Genomic DNA, 20,009 nt, shown 5'->3' on the forward strand with positions numbered 1-20,009 from the left:
AAACTGGTAACTTAGTAAAAGTAGGTTAAAAAGGGTTTCAAATATATAGAGGAATCAAGCTAAAGTTTTGGACAAAATTAGGAGCCCAATCGTACCCCATTGTACCCAAGACTGAAGAGATAATGCAAATTCAAGGTGAAATTAAAAGATTATTGGATGAATCTGTATAAAAATTAAGTTTGGGGATAAAATTGATTGAAATTAAGGATAAAATTGCAAGAAAATCAAAGTTTAGGGTCAATTAAGGGTCAAATTGAAGAAATTCGCAACCAATGATCTTTTTTAAAAAGGCGATAAACATCAAGGACTTAATTTGGTTGAAAACAGGGGTGAAATTGAAGTGAATTGAAATTTAAATGGTCAATTGAGGATCAATTTGTATAAATTCAAAACCAATGATCAAAATGTAAAGGCGTTGAACTTCATGGTTGATATATGAGTTTGATAAGGGTAAAATTGCATAAAATTAAAAGTTTGGAGTCAATTAGGGATGCAATTAAAAGAAATCAAAAGACAAAGGACTGGATTGAATTTTAGTCAAATCCCTAATTAAAACCCTAAATGTGTCAAAATGACGTCGTTTTATTTAAATAAAACGGTGCATTTTAACTAAAACGGTTTGTTTTGGTACAAAACGATGTTGTTTTGACCAATAAAAAAACAAAAAGAAAAGGTGTCAGACGACTTGTTGTCTGGCCACTATTCATCATTTTCAACCTTTTATACCTGAAAATCTGCTCGGGTGACTACTTTTCAAGGGCATTTAATGCCTCGTCTCTCTACCAAACAAGACATTGCTCTCATGACCTGACATCATACTATACCTTAGTGTAATTCTTGTCGGTTGATCACCTTCATAGCTGCCTCGACGCCCTTTAAAGAGGTTGACCCAATTATCCTTTGCAGCCAAATTTCACAACTTGTGATGATGAATTTTATCTAATAGTTGGGATCTTTTCCATTTGAATTAAGGACCAAGATTTATTCCTAATATAGACCAGATCCTCTTTCATTCCCTATAAATAGAGGTGAATTTCGTGCATTATGGAAGAAGAAATCAGAAGTGAAGAGATAGCCAAAAAACCATTATTTACACCATTTTTTTGTCCCTCTCAACTCAACCTTCCCACATTTCCTCTTCACCACCAAACCATCTCCCTATCATTTTTTCCTTCACCAACATCAGCCTCCTACACCAACAATTGTACATCTCCTTCACCAGCTTCTCTCTTCCACTTCATCCACGAACAACAATAACAGTAGAAGAGATTCTTCTTCATAGCAGTAACAAGAGCACCAGCTATCTTTCTAATAGTCTCGCCAACCATCATTTCTTCCATCAAAGTCTCCATCATTCTCACATCAAACCTCCCAGCAATGAAAACCAAAATATGAATTATAATTCAAGTTCTGCAGTTTACTACACAACTTAGTCATTGAGTTGGGCCAGTGACTAAGTTGTGCAGGTTGGACCCTCAACCCAACTTATCTTTTTTTTTAAAAAAAAAAAGAAATTATTTGGCTTTCAGTTGACCCAACCTAACCAGACTGGGATTAGGTCTCAAGCCCGATCAGCCCAGCCCCTTAGACTAAGAAAGTGTTTGTAAAACACACCTTAATGTGTTTCCTTTAGTTTTTAGTTTGTCTTTATTTTAATGTTTAAACAAACAAGCCTAATAAAAAGCCGAAAAATTCAAAAAAATTCAAATACCATTTTGAAATTATTTGTGGGTTTATCGCGTGTTTTTCCAATAATTTTGTCTAATATCATGTAATAGACTTATACTATAAGACATACCCAATATTAAAAATATTTGATTTTTCTCAAAAATTTCAAAAAATCCAAAAACATTAAAAAAATCCCTCATTTCAAAAACACAAAAAATATTTTGTTTTCGTGCATACGACTAAATTCTAAAGGTTTTTCATGCATAATCTTTATCATGTTTTATAAATGCAAAATGGATATCATAACCAGTTTATGATTATCCATTAGGATTTAACCAAAATCTCAAAAATCCACAACAATTAGTCTTTTAATCGGAGTGTTAGGATTTAGTTGAAGACTTTAATATTTATGAGTATAAAATTACACTGTAAAGTATACCATCAAGTATTAAAAATAAAATAAAAAATAAATGCAATGTTAAAATTAAGACCTTAGAACGATTAGGATTCAATCTAACAAGGTAGAGACTTCCTCATGAAGAGAGATCTGCTTTGAACTGTAGATTGGACCGACAAATAAAAATGTGCCTTAGATTAATAATCAATCAACAATGTAGCTTACCATAGGTAGGATGCACTAGGGGTGATATGTTTTTTCCTTGCACAACTAGCCCCCTTACTTAGACTCTCACAGACCAAAAAGTTTTCTAACGACCATAATACTAGGTAATGACTTTTGAACCCTTTAATTATAACTTTATAATTAAACCCAAAACCCTTTCAATTCCAGGAGATAACTCCATCATTCGACGTCGTGCACGTCACGACACTTATCATATACTTAATTTAACTGTTTCATCATGTTTCCCACACACAACTTCATTTCATTCCAAATATTTACCATGTCCATCCAACTCACAATCACATTAACACATACTTTTACTGTATCCAATCCAATTTACAATCTCATTAGCACATAGTTTCATCAAATACAATATCAAATCATAATCATATTATAACATAACAATTTTGAATTTTATAATTAAAAATTATATTTAATTTATAAAAATACAAGGTGTCAAGCACCCACCAAGAATATGTGCACGTGTTGCCACTCCATGCCATTGTCTAGTCCCCACAGCCTCTCTTATACCTCAAGGGATTCAATTTTCATCAATAATACAATCAACATCACAACTTCATTTAATTCTTATTTAACTATTATTTTCAAACTAATCACAAGAAAAATCCTTAACATCTCATACTCTTACACATTTTCATTTTCATATTCATTCTTATATATTCCAATGTCAAAATCATAACTCAATAGCAATTCCAATAAAAGATTAAAAATTATCTAATTCTGGTCGATTTAGCCTAACCAACCCAAAATATTATTTAGTGTTTTAATCATAACTAAAATTGTAAAACTCATTTTTGGGCATAAGCACTGGATTAATAAAAGTGGTAAATTATAGAATTGAGTATTAGATTAATAAGAATTTTATGATTGAGTCCATGATATAGATAATTGAATTAATTAATGCCTAACCTTTATGAAAGATAAAGACAAAGATTGTATCAACTAAGGAGAATGCATGGATGGGTAGATAATTTAGCAAATTCAAATAGTGATAAGGAGGATGACCAGTATAATGAGTAAGATGATGTTATCACATTAAGGATTGCTTGGAGATAAAAAGGGATTAAGTGCATGACTATGTTGGGAAGTCAAATAAAGTATAAAGTAGGGTTGTATTGTATGGATTTTTTTTTGTATAGAAAAATTTGTTATTTAATGTGATAACGTAATCAAGTGAATATAAAAAATGATTGAAATGACTTATATGGCATAACTTGGGCTATTTGGGGAAAACCTTGTATAGTTCTTGAAGAGGGAGGAACTATTATAAGAGTATATGATAGAAAAAGGATAAATTGATAAAGGTTGTGTATATCAGAAGTACTGGTTGTTCAAAATTTTTAAAACATGAGTATATAAAGAAAAAGAAATGTAATAATATTCCAATCATGTGATGCAATGAAAAACTAAGTTGAAAGGTGAAATAAATTTTGAATATGTTTTTACTCATTAGGGTGCAAATATGTTAATGATGTGGTAATGGTGCTGATATAATATGACAAGTTAAAAATGGTGATAATACAACTAAAATCAACCATCATAAAACAAGTCAGCGTTAAATGACCATGGGTATGAATAATGAGAATGTTAAATTGTTAAGTGTAAAAGTCAAATCACTGAAAAATATATGATATCATTTATGTTTGTAAAAGAATGAGTCTCTGTCATGTTTATTTTTATATGGATAATGTTGCCTATTAGCATATAGGTGGAAAAAAAATTGTTTATTCGATGACATTATAAAGGTATAGAATATATCTATATAAATTCAGCGTGAAGGGTTCAAATAATAAATTGGATGTAAACAACGAAGTTGAGAATGATTTCAAATAATTGATTGGACTTAAACAACGAAGATAAGAATGATTAAGTTGATGAATGTAGCATGCATATATATATATATATATATATATATATATATATATATATATATATATATATATGTTAATAAAGAAATGATGTGTATACTAAGTTTTGATTATCAAATTATAATTGATTTTCAATATATATATATATTGCTCCCTAATAATTGAAATGTATAAATTATAATGAACACTGTGTTTGCAGGTTGTTTGTTTCCTTGTACTCTAGCTTAATAAACGGAGATCAAAGTGTGAGGACTAAACTGTAATAGTTTTGTATTCTATATAAAAAAAAATTACCTTAATTTTTTGAGTTTTCAGGCTCAATGAAATAATTTTTAAGTGTATAAATTACAAAGTATTACAATTGACAATAAAGCTCCTTAAGTAGACTTGTAAAAGGACAACAATGAAGAAGAAGGTGATAGGAGTGGATTAATGATGACTAATCTAGTGCTTAATATTTAATAATGATGTGATCAATACTATGATAATATGCGTAGCATTTGTGATAGTATAATTTCAGTATCAAAAATATTTGTTTGTAGTAAATTGAATGTATTTGTTAAGAAGGTAATGAAATAAAAGGAAATGAAGGTTAGGAAACCATATAATGATGGTTGTTCTTAATAGCATGCAAGGATGAATCGAAGGATTTTATAGTAATAAGAAAGTGAATGAACTAGATAAATTAGGATTATATAAGTATAAGAAATCAAAGATGGATATCATAGTTGAGATTGACAAGGTCGTGAAAGGTACATACATAATAATACAATATGGATTATTTATTAATAATATAAAGATGAAACTTTAAAACAACTTTAGTTTGATATTAAGAACAAATACATGTGGAAAATTTAAGGGTTTTTTTTTAAGGATAATTTGCATATGAGGATTGAATAAGAAATTTTAAATTCTTTATGAAAAGTCACAAATTAACTATTTTTATATTAAAAAACAAAACTTCCAACCCAACTATTAAATCATACTAAAATTTTATCTAGATTCTGTTGATAAGTTTTGTCTTGGTTAAAAATTTCGGTAAGATAACTCATAATTTAAGCAGAAAACTGAATAGTTGACGTGAAAAATAAATATATGAAGGCATAAATGAGGGACATGATTGTGCTTTCCCTTCCTTACAGTGATGGCGAAGCAGCATGGTTCAGAAAAGAAAGGCGCGTGTCGTGAAGGCGCTCCCGTAGCTCCCACCAGGGCCACACATGCCAAGTGCCATTACCACTGCCACTAGAAAGCTATCAGCTTATGCAATTTTCTGTCCACGAGCTTCAACAAGAGCAACCAATTTTACTAACTAGGACTCCAGCACATACACCAGTACTCTTGCTTGCTCTTTGGGTAGGAGGCACCAGCAATGTCATCAGCTGTAGTTGCAGGAACCACCTCCACTTCTTGCTTTGCCACCTTCAGCAAGAATCACTCCCTTAAAACTACCACACCTACCTCTACGAAAGCATTCATTTCCTCTCATTACCAGGTTAATTTTGCCCAAGTCTTTTATCTGGATTTGTGTTTGTTTGTACTGGTAAGTGAAAAATATTAATGATTAAGTACAATTCATCTCTTTCTTTCTCAATAGAAAAGCAACTTTCAAGGCCTATCACTTCAAGATGGCAAAAGGGGTTGCTCGGATATCTTCATGCCTAACAGCAGCTGCAGTACTTTGATCAATGTGAGAACAGGGCTTCAGGTCACTGCCAGAACAGCTGGGGCTGCAAAGACAATTGAGGTTGAGGTTGACAAGCCACTGGGTCTCACTTTGGGTCAAAAGTCTGGCGGTGGTGTAGTCATAACTGTGAGTCTCCTTGTAATTGTATTCTATATTTTTGTGTTTCTGGTCTTTCTTTTGTTGCTCATGAAATTGACATGATTAATTAGGGCGTAGAGGGGGGTGGGAATGCCGCCAAAGCAGGGCTAAAATCAGGGGACCAGGTGCTCTACACTAGTAGCTTCTTCGGGGATGAACTTTGGCCTGCTGATAAGCTGGGGTTTACTAAAACTGCCATCCAAGCAAAGCCAGATTCTATTTATTTTGTTGTTAGCAGGTATTCTTTCCTTACTCCTCGTTTTTTGCTTTCATGATTCATGTATTACATATCAGTGATGGTTTAAAACTAACGAAACATCTCTCTTAGAAAGAGATTACAGAACATTTATGTAAGATTCATCAATTAACTTGTGGGAATCAAGAAAATAAGCACTCATTTACCTTAATTGCAGTGTTTTTTTTTTTTTTTCACTCCAGTTAGCTGGACTGGTAACCATAAAAATTAAGTTTTTTTTTCTATAAAAACAAAAAAAAACTCTAGGCTTCTAGCATAGAAGGTAGTGTTGTTTGGATTGATGACATGGAAAAAGACGAAAAGATCTTCATGGGCACCAAGTTGAGTGAAGAGGCAGCACAGGTAAGCTAAGAAGGATTAATTACGTTTGATGAAACAAATATTATAGAAAAATACGGATCAAATTAATTGCAGTCTCTGTGTGAGGAAGTTCCTAGTAGCAGGTGAGGGATCAATTACAATAATGAAAGCAAGTAGATATAGACAATGGCATATAGCAAAAGTGAAAGATAATTGTATATAATAGATATAGGGATTAATTTTTGTAGAATTAAGACTCGTCTTTGTTAGATGTTTGGATTGGTGCTGAATGAAATATCTCATGTTTGTCTCGTAAGCAGTGATTGCATTCTTCATATAATTGTATTAATCTATCTATATAGTATACAAGGGCTGAGTGAAGAGAAGAGAGCCAACGACGTCTTTGTTATTAAGGGTATGTTCATCCCACTTTCAAGCACTAGCAAAGCAAGTTTTGATAAAGAGTTCTTTTTTTTTGCTTCAACTCGGGAGCTTTCCGCCCTGACTTTTTTTCCGTAAGGTTTTATCAATTTCAAGCGGTAAGTCAGAGAATTCTGTAAGAGAATTGCTCTTGTAATGATAGATTGTGGTAATATGGCTGCTACATGCTGATTTGCAATCTATGTCCGACGAAGTCCCAGTTTTTAAACTAAACTTTGATCAGATTGTTTAACTCCTTTCCAAAAATACCAAGAATTAAAACATGTTATATGCATAGGAATAGGGCTGGAATAAAACATGCATAAGCTCATAATTCATTTTGCTGTAGTTATATGTGTTTCAAAACTGACAGTAGGTCAATCTTTATTGCAAAACAGAGGCGCAGAAGTAGATGTCAAACGACTGCCTAAGCGTCCTGCTCCTCCCCGCTTTGGAAGGAAGTTGACTGAGGCTCAGAAGGCATGCTTCTGTTTTTTTCTTTATGTGCAATTCCATATATTCCTCCATTTCAAATTTAGTGTGTTGATGGTATGAAATTACTTTTTACTGTCATGTCGATGAACACTAATGGTGTAAAGCTCTTTGCAGGCTAGAGCAACTCACATATGCATTGATTGTGGATTCATATACACCTTGCAGAAATCCTTTGATGAGCAGGCACGTTTGTCCCCTTTGCATAGAGAAAGATCTTACATTTTTCTTTTTCCATCTAAAACATTAGCACATTGCGTAAAAAAGATAGCAGAAAATAGATTTCTGGCAAGAAGAGGTTTTGACCAAATAAGAACATGTCAATATAAATGCATGTACACAAATTTATTTGTTCTTTTCTTCTTGTTTATGCAGCCGGAAGCATACGTATGCCCACAATGTAGAGCGCCAAAGAAGAGATTTGCACGATATGATGTGAATACTGGAAGAGCAGTTGGTGGCGGATTGCCTCCTATCGGAGTCATCATTGGGCTAGTGGCTGGCATTGGTGCAGTTGGTGCACTGCTTGTTTATGGCCTTCAATGAGGCAGTTGCTTATTATAACCTAAATTTTATCTCCCTTTGTTTTTTCCTCTCTCAAATTTTACTGTCCAGTCTGTTTAATCGTAAACATCAAATATGCCATTAGTATTTGTGTTACCAGAGAGAGTTCATGTCCTGGGATATATTTTTTTTTTTTCTGTCAAATCAACTCAGAATTACAATTTACAATTAAAAAAAAAACTAAATATTTGGCCTTTTTGCTCTTCATCAATTGCAGATCCTCTTCTATTTCACTGTTTTCAAAGCCAATGTTTTTCTTATTGGTCCTTGAAATTTTGATCCTTTTTTGTTTTGATTATTGAACTTTATTTCTTTTCAATATATCATTGTGAATTATGTTGACATGTTTTTATCTATTGTTAAATGTTTTTATTTTCATGTTCTCATCTACCCAATATATCGTTAAATATTCCAACATTTAATTAAAGAACAATTTTACAAAATGAATTTTAGGTTTTACTTGAAAAAAAAATTTAAAGATCAAGGATCAAGATAAAAAAAAGTTCAATTTGGTCCCTCAAGTTTTACTTTTTCATATTTGGTCCTAATTCTTTAGGATTTTTATGATTCTCTTAAGATTTTTCTTGCATTTTAGTCCATAAATGTCTAGATAAGAGAGAGAAAATTCTCATATGGAAAAATTATGGCCACCAATAACAAACAATTTTGGTGTTTTTAAAGTTATATTTAAGAGAAAAACTTAATGGAGGTGGATTACAAGACTTTGTTTTTTAATTTGGTTTGACTTTGAGTGTTTTGAACAATTAAAATGTGTTTTGTAGTTATAAATGAATGATTTGAAGGTCTATAAAATTATTATTTTTATGTTTTGGGGTCGTTCAAATTGGGATTTTTAGAGTCTAGAAGTTGAATTCTAATTCAAAAACTTGAGTTTTCTTGGATGATTGAAAAATATTTGTAGTTCGTTTTATTTTAAAAAATATTTGTTGTTATTTAAAAAAATACACTTTTTTTATGAAAAACATATGTTTTGTAAAACAAAAGAAACCAATGAATAAGAAAAGGAAGTTTTGATTAGAAAATTATATTTTTTATTCCTTATTTCAGGTCAATATTTTTTTTTGAATTTATATTTTAATTACCTTCATTTTTTTCTCAATAAAATATATAAAAAAGGATTTTTTAAAACAAAAAATAATTATACGAACAAGAAAAGATAATTTTGACTAAAAAATATATTTTTTCTCTAAATTTTAAATCATTGTAATTATTATAAACCATTTTTATTGTCATACAACTGGAAAAAAAAAACAGAAAACTAACTATGTTATGGTGTCAAATATTCATATAAACATATATTTTATGCTTCTTATAATAAAGATTAACTTTTCAATTTAGTCTTTAATTAGTGGTTAATAACTTTTTATATGATTTATCAGTTTATATTTTTTTTAATTTATTTTATAAAAATCACAGACTATCTTTCGTTCTCATAGACCTCTTGTTTTTAATTACAAATTAGATTGGAATCATATCTATAATATAACGTGGGGTACACTAACTAATTTAAGTGATAGGAAAACAATGTTTTTAATGATCAAAATGATTACTTTAAAGTTTAAACGATTTTTGTTTCAAATGTATTTTATTTTGATCTTATTTTCATATATACTCATAATTTTAAAATCCAATTATAAGATTGATCCAATGTAAGGTCTAGGTCATAAATTGGGATAGTCAAACCAGGTTGACTCCAATTTTATTTAAATCAATATCATTTTGACTCAATTCTTTTTTCAAAAAAAAAATTAATAGGTTCTTGATTGGCTTTTACCTAAATTAGCTAGGTTTCAAGTTAACCTATATTTTTAATCGAGTCAGGTTGGGTCAATCATTTTTTTATTTTTTTTAAAATTGAATCGATCCAAGCTCCAGGTTAACCGAATCCCCAATTGACTCATTAGGATGGTCATTTTTTTATAACTATGTATATACATGTACCAATAAAAGTGTTGAGTCAATATTTAATTACTTAAATTCATAAGGACTCACAACCAATATCAAGTTCACCAACCATTTTTTCCTCTCAAGGTTTATTAGGTTTCCCAAAACACATACATGTAGCAAAAACTGTAAATATAAAAAAAATTTAAGAGTTTCAAGAATCTTGTTAAACAAATCTAGAGTTATTTAGGGTTTATGCAAAGATAACCTGAAAATCAGATGTTCTTTTCGCCTTTCAATATTTGCTTCAAGGCTGGGTTGTTGCAAACCACAAGTCATTCAAATATTCAGTCTCTGATGATAAATTACATGAACCACCAGTTAAAAATTTTCTAAACCTTTTCTGTTATAAATAACCATTAAATTGAGTTTATTACATGTTAGAAAAGGCTTAGATATCCTTTAAGCCTTGAGAAGAGAAAAGAGAGGGAGAATAGCGTGTAATTATTCTTCTCTTTTTTTTCCAAATTCATGGCATAGTTGGCGGAGAGAGGATGATAATCCTATTAAAAATCTACACAAACATGTGTGTTTAGAGAGAAAATGAAAGCTTAGAGTGTTTTGGTGAGGGAAGTTTCAAAGAAAGAAAAGCAAGAGGTTTGTTCTTGATTCTGTTAGAATTAACCATTAAATTGAGTTTATTAGATGTTGTAAAAGGCTTAGTTGTCCTTTAATTTCATCTTTGTTCCTTAAATTAGTAAAGGAAAATAAAAGCCCTAAAGTTGGTAATTAGTTGTATAGAAAAGAGGATAATAAAGTTAGTAGGAAATTGAAGGCGAAATTGTTAATTATGATGTAATATTGTGTTGTTATTGCTTCGAGAATATAAATTGATGATGAAATTGTTAATTAGGGCAAGCCTTTGTGTTGTTGTTATTTTGTGAATATTAATTTATGATAAAATTGTTAGTTAGAGCATGAATTTTTGTAAAATGTGTGTTATAATAAGGAATCATATATAAAATCTTGGTTATGATGATTGTATATTGAATTGGGATGTGTTGTAACATTGTGATATGTTTTGGAGGGATGGATATGTGAAATTTCTATAAATTTTATGGGTTAAATTATTGCCCCTCGTGTGTTTGATAAAATGTTAGACATGGATTTTTGTCATTGAAAAGTGTAGATATTTAGATATTAAAATTCATCAATGAAAAGTTTAGAAATTTAAACAATGAAATTCATCGACAAAAAGTTTAGATGTTAGGTTTAGCTGATGAAATAGTTAGATATTGAATAGAATTATGTAAATGATTGATGTAATGTATAGATATTGAATCATATTATGGAAAATGGTTACATGTAATGTTTAGACATTAAATTGGAATATGAAATTAGTTGATGAAATGTTTGGACATTGAATTTGAATATGGAAACAGTTGACAAAATACTTAGACATTAAATGGGATTATGAAAATGAATAAAATAAATAAGAATTAATGAAATTTGTAAACAAAAGTGGCATATCTAAAAAACTTTATTACAAAAGTGGAAAAATGATATGTATGTGTAGTTGTGATAATGGTTGGAATAAATCTGGGTATTGATTTGGATACCTTCTTCAATATTACGAGGGTGACACAAAAAAAAAAGCACAACAAGAGCACCAGGTAGGTGTTTGTGATCTTTCTTTTATTTTAAAAAGTATTTTTTTTAATTATGTAAATGTGAATATGATGTGAGTATACGAATGAAGAATCGGTGAAAAGTAAACAAATATAAAATCAATGAAAGTAAGTGATTGAGAAATAGAGGCGAGTAAGTGAATATAATGCCAATGTGAGGAATAATTATGAGAAATAATGAGTAAATGAATTATAAGCATAAAAATAATGAATAAATAAAGTAAACAATGAGTATAATTAAATATGATATGTGAATGTGAAAATAATACCATATGAAGTATGCTTTCAAGATGGAAAAATGGTATCAAATGAAATATATTTTCGGTACAGCAAAATGATACCATATGAAATATGCTTTTGGGATAGGAAAATGTTATCAAATGGAATATTTCTTTGGAGAGGGAAAATGATTTGTAAATTAGTTGGTCGCAATGGTAAAGGCTATGATTTGAAATTAAACCAACTGTAATGAAAGGGTTTATATGAAAAAAAATTATGCCAGCCATAATGGCTGGGGTAATGAATTATTATTAAGACAACCACAATGGGAGGCCTATGAAGTGTTTTTGATCCGAACCCAATGACGTGGGCTAAAAAGTGAAGATAACTTATTAAAATGACAGAAAGCCAAATAACATTTTGAAAACTTGTGTCTAGATAACTTAAAAAGGTACAAGTTAATGTTATAAATGAGAACTTAAGTGAGAATGTGAAGGCATGTAAAGTAAAATAAAAAGTAGGGAGACTTAATTGTTGATTAATAGAATAAAATGAACTGATGAATGTGGTTTACATAAAGTATTAGTCACGAATATTGAAAAGAATCAATGAATGTATAATAAAAAAAAATACAAGTTGTATTTATTGAAATGACAAATAAGGTTGATGTTTAAAGCTTGAGTTACGGGTATCGAGTTAAAGCATTATTAAGGTTGGCTTAAACATGAGTTAACTGCATAAATAGATTTAATGAATCCATAATTGAGTTAAAACCTGAGTTATAGGCATTGGATGGATTAATAAACCCAAATAATGAATTAAAACATGAAGCAAAGACTTTGATTCATATTGATGAATCCATGGTTAAGTTAAATCACAAATTGCAGGCATTAAGTTACAATAATGAAAATGACCAATCTAGGGAAAAACTTTTGATCTCCGAAATGAATTATGAATCCAAAATAAAGTATAACTATGAGGGATTAATTGAATTAATGAATGTGATTGTTACAAAATGGAAGTTATGGTCATTAAGAGAAATTAATGGATTCAGAAATGAATTAGGACATGAATTAGAAGTCTCAAATCAAATTAAAGCATATGAATTACAAACACAATCAACTTAAAGCATTGGTCATAACTACTTACTGAAATGGGTCAATAAAATAAAGGTTTAAGTATTGGATAATGCAAAAGAAATTATTTATGCGTCAGTAAAGTTGGATGGAATTGATTAGTGATGGTAATGCATCCATAATTACCATCACAGAAAGTAAAAGAAAGTGATAGAAAATACTCTGAACCATAAAATAAATATTATGGATAAATATTATAATATCATATTTAAGTAAAATGTTTAAAATTAAGAATGGTAAGGTTACAATTATATTTGAAATCTGAAGAAATTATGGTTGATACAAATAATAAAGAGACTAGTATGGTGGGACAATATTTTAAAAGCTCTTTTGAAGGATATCAAAGTAGAAATGACAAATACTTTAGTGGTATATCATGTATGAGAAAAGGTAGAAGGAGTATATTTTAATGAAAAGAATGAAATCATAGTATAGTTGAATATACCTATGAAAAAGGTCACTAGTTTTAGGGATTATTACTAAAGTTGTTAAAGATTGTAGTAATGAATAAGTATATGATAAGATCTATGATTATGTGTTTGTTCTTAAGATCACAAAAAGCTATTTGGATTAATGGATACATATATGCTTATTATGTATGTGTTTTTATAGGCACATCCCATCCAGCACCACACCATGATACAGTGTTATTACTTTACTCAGTTTTTTCTTATTAAGTAGACTTTGATGTAAACTAGATTTTGTTAGGTAAATAACTTTATTACATATGTATTTAAGAACACCATATGGATTGGATAATAAACCATAAAGGAAGGATGAATTATCTTTTATAGTGGATATTGTATGCTTTCAAGTAAATGTTGTAGTTTTTATTATCATGAATATAAAGCGAGTAGAAATATGTTTTTAATGATACTAATGGATGGTGAGCTGGAGACTACCTTTTTTATGACAAGTTGTTGTTGGGATTTGTTGGTAGAGCTTTTGTATAAGTGAAACTTTGCCAAAATTTTATTGAAATGAATAATTTATTATTAGATATTCATGTATGTTGTATGATGGTGTCATAAGTTACGCGAGAAATTGATTGGAATAAAATATGATGGAATAAGATAAGGACAAGGCGACTCCAAAAAAAATAAAAATAAAATTAGCCTATTTTATATAAACTGGACCATTTAAAATATTCTTAAATGATATCAAATTTCTAGACGTTACAAAAGGTACATATTATATCATCACCGATCCATCATCAACATAACAAGTGATTGGCAATAATGATAAGAAAAGACACTTAATGAGTGTAATCAATCCATAAATGTTTGTCAAGAAAGTGGATAAGAAGATGGAATTAGTATTGTGTTGTCAACTTTTTTTTGTGATTGAACTTAAATCATTTTTATCCTTCTATTTAAAAAAATTGAAACTTTGATAGAATCACTTCTTTTAAGAAATTGTATTTTTTATGCCTTATTGTTGCTAAGAAACTAAAATATGTTTATGTGAAAATAATATTTAGCATCCACGATTAGATAAATTTAATGACAAATTCATTGATCAAATTCCGAGATATATCATGCAAATGCTAGGGGAAAATATTTTTTTTTTGTGGATCTTAAAATCTCATTTTTCATCTTTTATACATCTTAAAAGTGTAAAGTCTTGATAATCCATCTTTTTTAACCTTGGAATTACCTTTTTCCATACCAACAAAGCACCTCAAAAGGGAATTTTTGCTTAAAAAATGGTTTGATAACTTAAATAATGATAAGTAGTATGTATTCGGATAACCTCGTAACCCTTGAATAAAGCTAAGATTTATCAACATGAATAAATTTAGATTTAAGATAAAGAAAGGTCACTTTTGGTATTCTCTTCACTGAGATCACCCTCATACTAAGAGCATGTTTCGGTTGTTTTTAGTCGATGAAATTCTCTAAATAGAAAAGAAATGAGAAAAAAATATGAAAGGGAAAAAAATGTTACAAGAAAGAGAGCAAAATAAAATGATAACAAAAAGTTCTGTAAAGCGTCCCTAACTGAAAATAGTTGTCAATGATGAAAAATGAGATAAAACTTAAAGAATTAAGGTTGTAACGAGATCAATCATCAGGATATTAAAATTAAGGTAGAAAGTCTAAAAGATCTTAATGGATAAGAGATCTTATATCTTGACACCCTTAAATACCTTTTGAGCATTATATATTTCATTCTTTAGCACACATGAATCTTGGCTTACATTATGTGCATTTAAAAGTGTTTTATAATAAAAAAAAAAATAATTTGATCTTGTTGATGAGTGTTAATCTTTAGAAGGAGAAGAAAAATGTTTTTCAAGTAAAATCGTGAATTGTTTGTGTGATGAAGCTTTTTGGGAAAATAGATATTTTTCTTTGTTAATATTTTTTTTTCTATTTTGTATTATTATGCTTTTCTGATTTCTTTTTCTATTTGAAGATAATAGTTTTTCTAATTTATTTTTTCTATTAGGTATTACTGGGATTTTAAGTTTTTCCTATATAAATAATTGTAATAACCTTTTGATAAGTGAGATGAATAAAAAATGATTTTTTAAAAAATCTTTCTATAGTTATATTGTTCTTCATCTTTAAGGATTTTGACTTCCAACGAACCCCGTCATTCTTCGCTTCTATCTGCATTACTTTTTATGGATGTGTTCAGCTGGTTTTCAAGGAAAGTTCTTACACTTGAGGTTCCTGTGATGGGAAGGATTTCTATCATCCTGTGGGCAATCTGGTACTGCTGCAATCAAAGAGTGTTTCAGGACAAGTGCATAAATAACAATGACATTCTTGAGATTGCTGTGTCAAATCTCTCTTGATACCAGGAAGCTAACAAGAAGCTCAATCCATTTACTTCCGCTTCCTGCAATCAAGGGCTGTCTAGATGGTTGCCTCCTGCAGATGGTTTTATAAAGATGAATTCGGAGCAGCACACGTTGCTGTGGTTATCATCAAGGCAGAGTTATGTTATCTGTACTGTTAAGAACTTCATGGTGCTCCTTTATGTATCAAGATTGCAAGGAAAGGAACAAAATTGTTAGCGCCATTGTTGATAGAATTTCCAGCTTTATTCGACTTAGATTTTCAGGAAACAAGAATTCTGCAGGAAGCTATTGTATGTAAATCCCAAATATGATTCTCTTTGCAAGAGCTGGAACTTTCAGTAGTTTGCTTTTGTTTATACTTTCATTAGCTGTTGTCCAAGGTTATATTGCTAACTGCCACTGTTTATGTCTCGTTTTGCCTTGTCTAGAGCTTCAAAGATCCAGCTATGGCTGAATGTGGTTATGGATCAAAATTATACAGAGAGTTCAATATCACCAAGAATTGAAACTAGTGTGTACGGTGATCTTCAACCCTAGAGTTGGGAAAAAAAAAACTAAAACTTTCTTAAAAAATGCTCATAAATACATAGGAAAGCAGTTCCTGATATAAGAGGAGTTCAGGACAGATGATGATGCACTTGTACCAGATCTGCTGCCAAGCAATACACACATGGTAGCACGATAATACAGATTACAAATGAAGTAAGAATAACAGAGCACAAGAAGATAAGCAGCCTCATTAAATTTTTTTATAAAAAAAATTAAATAAAAAACAACTCCAGCTGATGAATGATGTCTACTTTTGAATTATTTATTTGCTTCCTTCACGCACTCATCCTTCTCTTTCAACCACATCTCTGCAAACTCACAATGCTTCCATGCCTCGAACCATGGGCCACCACGAGTATAATGTATTGCTTTAGGAAATGTTGTTGTGTCACCCTCCACAACTTTGTTATGACCCTCCAGGAAATTCCACACAAATGGGATGGAACCAATTTCTTCGTCCTCAAGCCATTGAAACCTATGAAGGAAAGCACCAGTTTGGGTGTTCACAACCTCAGGCGTCAGAACCTTGTTCTTCGGATGCCCACAATTGTACAGCACCATGGAAGACCAGTTCTTCCTTGGATACACAGTTTGCACCGCCCCGTCCATTTTTGTGGTCTCTTTCGGAGCATAGTCATGATGCACACACATGATGGCATACTTATCATCAATCAAATCCCTCAATTCCTTAATGTCAGCTAAGTAGAGGAAATCACAATCAACAAACATTGCCCAACCATCATAGTTAGCCAAATGCGGGGTCAAAAAACGAGAAAAAGAGAACTCTGTGCTCTCAAGCTGGCCTCTCTCACGCCAATACAGGCCTTTCGTTCTAAGCTCTGATTGCACAATGGGGGTGATGTCGACAGGGATCGAGGATCGTTTCAAAATAGAATGGCGACAAACCTCATAGGCAACATCTTCACATGGATCGTAACCCACAAAAATCTTGAAGGGCTTTTCATTCGTAAAGCCTCCGTTGGCAGTCACTGAATGCACCTCCCCATTGGTCGCGGTCATGGTCACACTAGCTGGCTCTGAACTGTGAATCTGAATCAGGATCGCAGATATGAGCAAAACAAACAAGCAAACAGTTTATAGTAGCAATTACAACTATTTAGACCAGGCAGACATATCATAGATCTGTGTAAAACACCAATCAAACAGTTCATGATAAAATTCATCTGCTCAGATTACTCTTCGAAAATAAACAGAATAAGAGTATGGTTTTAGTCTATAATTATCAAAAGGGTGGCCGGATTAACCACAGGTAAAGAAGTCAAATCAAATCATAGAAACAAGAATAAAATCCAGTTGTTGGAGCTCAGTTGTATCACCCACATTTTGTCAATCAGTGATTAACAGAGAACCCAGGTCACTAAGTAATCATCTCAACAAGCAGAACGAGACGTGTTTAACAGACAGGTCTCAAGAAAGAAGAACAAAATACATTGGGCCAGCAGGAGATTTGAGAGTACCTGGAGATCTTGAAAAAGAGAAGAGAATTAAAAAGAAAGCGTGATCTGGGTTTGTAATGGACTTGAAGGGGAATTGAGTTCCTTTATATTCAATCTGTCCAAGATTAAGCGGTGGCTGTGAGCAAGAGACAGGGAGATTTATGGAAAGCCCACCGTTTTCTGAAATGCATATATTCTTTAATTTTGAGATGAAAATGTCAAATTTTCCTTTTCTTTTCTGACTTTAACTTTATATCTTTTACTTCTCAAGTTATGGCTAATAATAACGAGTGAACGGAATTAGAGGGAATGAGAAAGAGAGTTTCATTCCGTTTGGTTGAAAAGAAAAGGAATGAAAATGAAAATTAAACATAGTTTCTTTCTCAATTGTAACAAAGGAATAGGAATGAATAGTTTTATTTTTAGAATAATATGCAATTGAATTTTTTATTAACGTGAATGTCCGGGTCAGCTTACACGTATCTCAACTAATTTCACGTACCTCGACTAATTTCACGAGATCTAAAATTAACGACCATGTAAATCTTTAATATGTTATTGTTATTCATTACATATTAACTATTTTTTTATCTCATTACTGTTATTATAGTTATCTTTATTTTTTTTTACTACTATTGATCAAATTATTTTGTAATCATTATTTATTTTTATCTAAAAAATAGCACTTAAAAATTTAAATTTTATATCAATTTCTTATTATTGTTCTAAACATAACATTAAAATTGAAAATATCAAACCAATTCCTTCATTTCCATTTTGACTCTCTCGTTCCGATAATGGACATTAACAAAAAATAATAATAATAAAGGCATCGCACTTTTACTGCATACACTCAATTTACTATGGATTCATATATAAATTTAAGCCGAGTTTGAGACAATTTAGTCTGTTTTTTTTATTATTATTATTATTAAGCCAAGTTAGAAACAATCTAGTCTTCTTTTAAAATTTAAAAATTATTAAAAAGAAATTATTGACATGCGTTAATATATAGGGTGGCTCCACGGTGCTCTACCAGTGCATGAGCTGTGTTCTGGTGGAGGAATGTCAGCTTATGCGTGTGGCGGTTACAATGATGATTTATCGTCGGCCACCCCTTCTTTTTTTATTTTCTTCTTCTCTCTATCTTCCTCCTTGAATCTCGTGCTAACTATTAAAAAAATTAAGTTTGACCTCTTATTTTATAATATTTCAAGTTTGGGCTCTAATATGTGGATTTTTAATTTAGATTATTAACCTTTTTGTCAATTTTTTATTTATTTTCAATTTTATTTTTGGAACCATAATCTTATTTTTAAATTTGATTTTTATTCTCTTTATTTTTATTTGTTTGAATTCTTTTTGTGAATTTGATTTTTATTTTTAATTTTACCCTTTAATTTAAAATTTGATAATATTCAAGTCAACCCACTGGATCTAATAGAGTTTTCAAATAGTAGTTTTCCAGATGGGATGCTTTTGGTTTAGTTATTAACTAGGGTCATCGATTTGAAAAGTTAACATGTGTTGACATTATTTTTTTTCTCGATTACATCCTTTAAAGTTGTTCGTTTTGAAAAATAAATTTCGTTATTTTCTTTGATTTTCTTTCAATTTGGCTATCTCTATCTCATGATGATTTAGATAGCAAGTTGGGCCAGGTATTTCTTGAGGTTATTTTTTTTATTTTTTTTAATTTCATCCTTTAAAATTTTATTTTTTTTATAATTAAGTTTTATCTTTTCCTTATTTTATCTTCTATTAGGTTATCACATTCTCATAATCCTCCTTGTGATTTTCAGCGACCTTACATTTCACTATTTTATCTAACATTTCTATATTTATTCTTCAAAGTATTCTTTCATAATAAAGAAAAAAAAAAGATTTCTAATACACAGGACGAATGCAAGATGACTTTTGATAAATTAGACTATCACTCGACAATCCAAGTATGAAAAAAAGAAAAGTATCCATTCTAATTTCTTGCGGATAACAAATTGACTGGGTGTCCTCTCCTTATACCTACCAAAAAACTCCTTTCTCGCGCCTCACTTAACGGGAGATGATTGTGAAGTAATAGTTTTTATCTCGGTGTTTTGGAAATCTTTTTGGAAAAAAAAATTAAAAATTATTTTTTTATTTATTTTAAATTAATATTTTTAAATTATTTTGATGTATTAATGTTAAAAATTATTTTAATATATTTTAAA

The 20,009-nt window shown here is 30.4% G+C and overlaps 2 protein-coding genes across 4 annotated transcripts; one reads left to right on the plus strand and one right to left on the minus strand.

Moving 5' to 3' along the window:
- Positions 1–5,450: 5,450 nt before the first annotated feature.
- On the plus strand, positions 5,451–8,132 carry LOC133668820 (uncharacterized). Its single transcript, XM_062088833.1, has 6 exons — positions 5,451–5,674; positions 5,777–5,992; positions 6,076–6,242; positions 7,379–7,460; positions 7,590–7,658; positions 7,848–8,132. Exons 1-6 carry the CDS (start codon positions 5,552–5,554, stop codon positions 8,016–8,018), a joined length of 828 nt encoding a protein of 275 aa, XP_061944817.1. The 5' UTR covers positions 5,451–5,551; the 3' UTR covers positions 8,019–8,132.
- Positions 8,133–16,332: 8,200 nt separating this feature from the next.
- Positions 16,333–18,070, minus strand: LOC133706330 (protein CDI-like). Of its 3 annotated transcripts, none has more exons than XM_062131835.1 (2): positions 17,821–18,070; positions 16,333–17,384 (listed from the first exon to the last, which is right to left on the minus strand). In XM_062131835.1, exon 2 carries the CDS (start codon positions 17,360–17,362, stop codon positions 16,601–16,603), a length of 762 nt encoding a protein of 253 aa, XP_061987819.1. In that variant the 5' UTR covers positions 17,363–17,384; positions 17,821–18,070; the 3' UTR covers positions 16,333–16,600. The 3 variants fall into 3 exon arrangements, with proteins under 3 accessions (XP_061987819.1, XP_061987818.1, XP_061987820.1); XM_062131834.1 differs by having other exon boundaries at positions 16,333–17,392; positions 17,821–18,068; XM_062131836.1 differs by having other exon boundaries at positions 16,333–17,392; positions 17,684–17,824.
- Positions 18,071–20,009: the final 1,939 nt, after the last annotated feature.

The sequence above is a fragment of the Populus nigra genome, chromosome 11 (genome assembly GCF_951802175.1).
Source record: "Populus nigra chromosome 11, ddPopNigr1.1, whole genome shotgun sequence".
Lineage (NCBI taxonomy): Eukaryota > Viridiplantae > Streptophyta > Magnoliopsida > Malpighiales > Salicaceae > Populus > Populus nigra.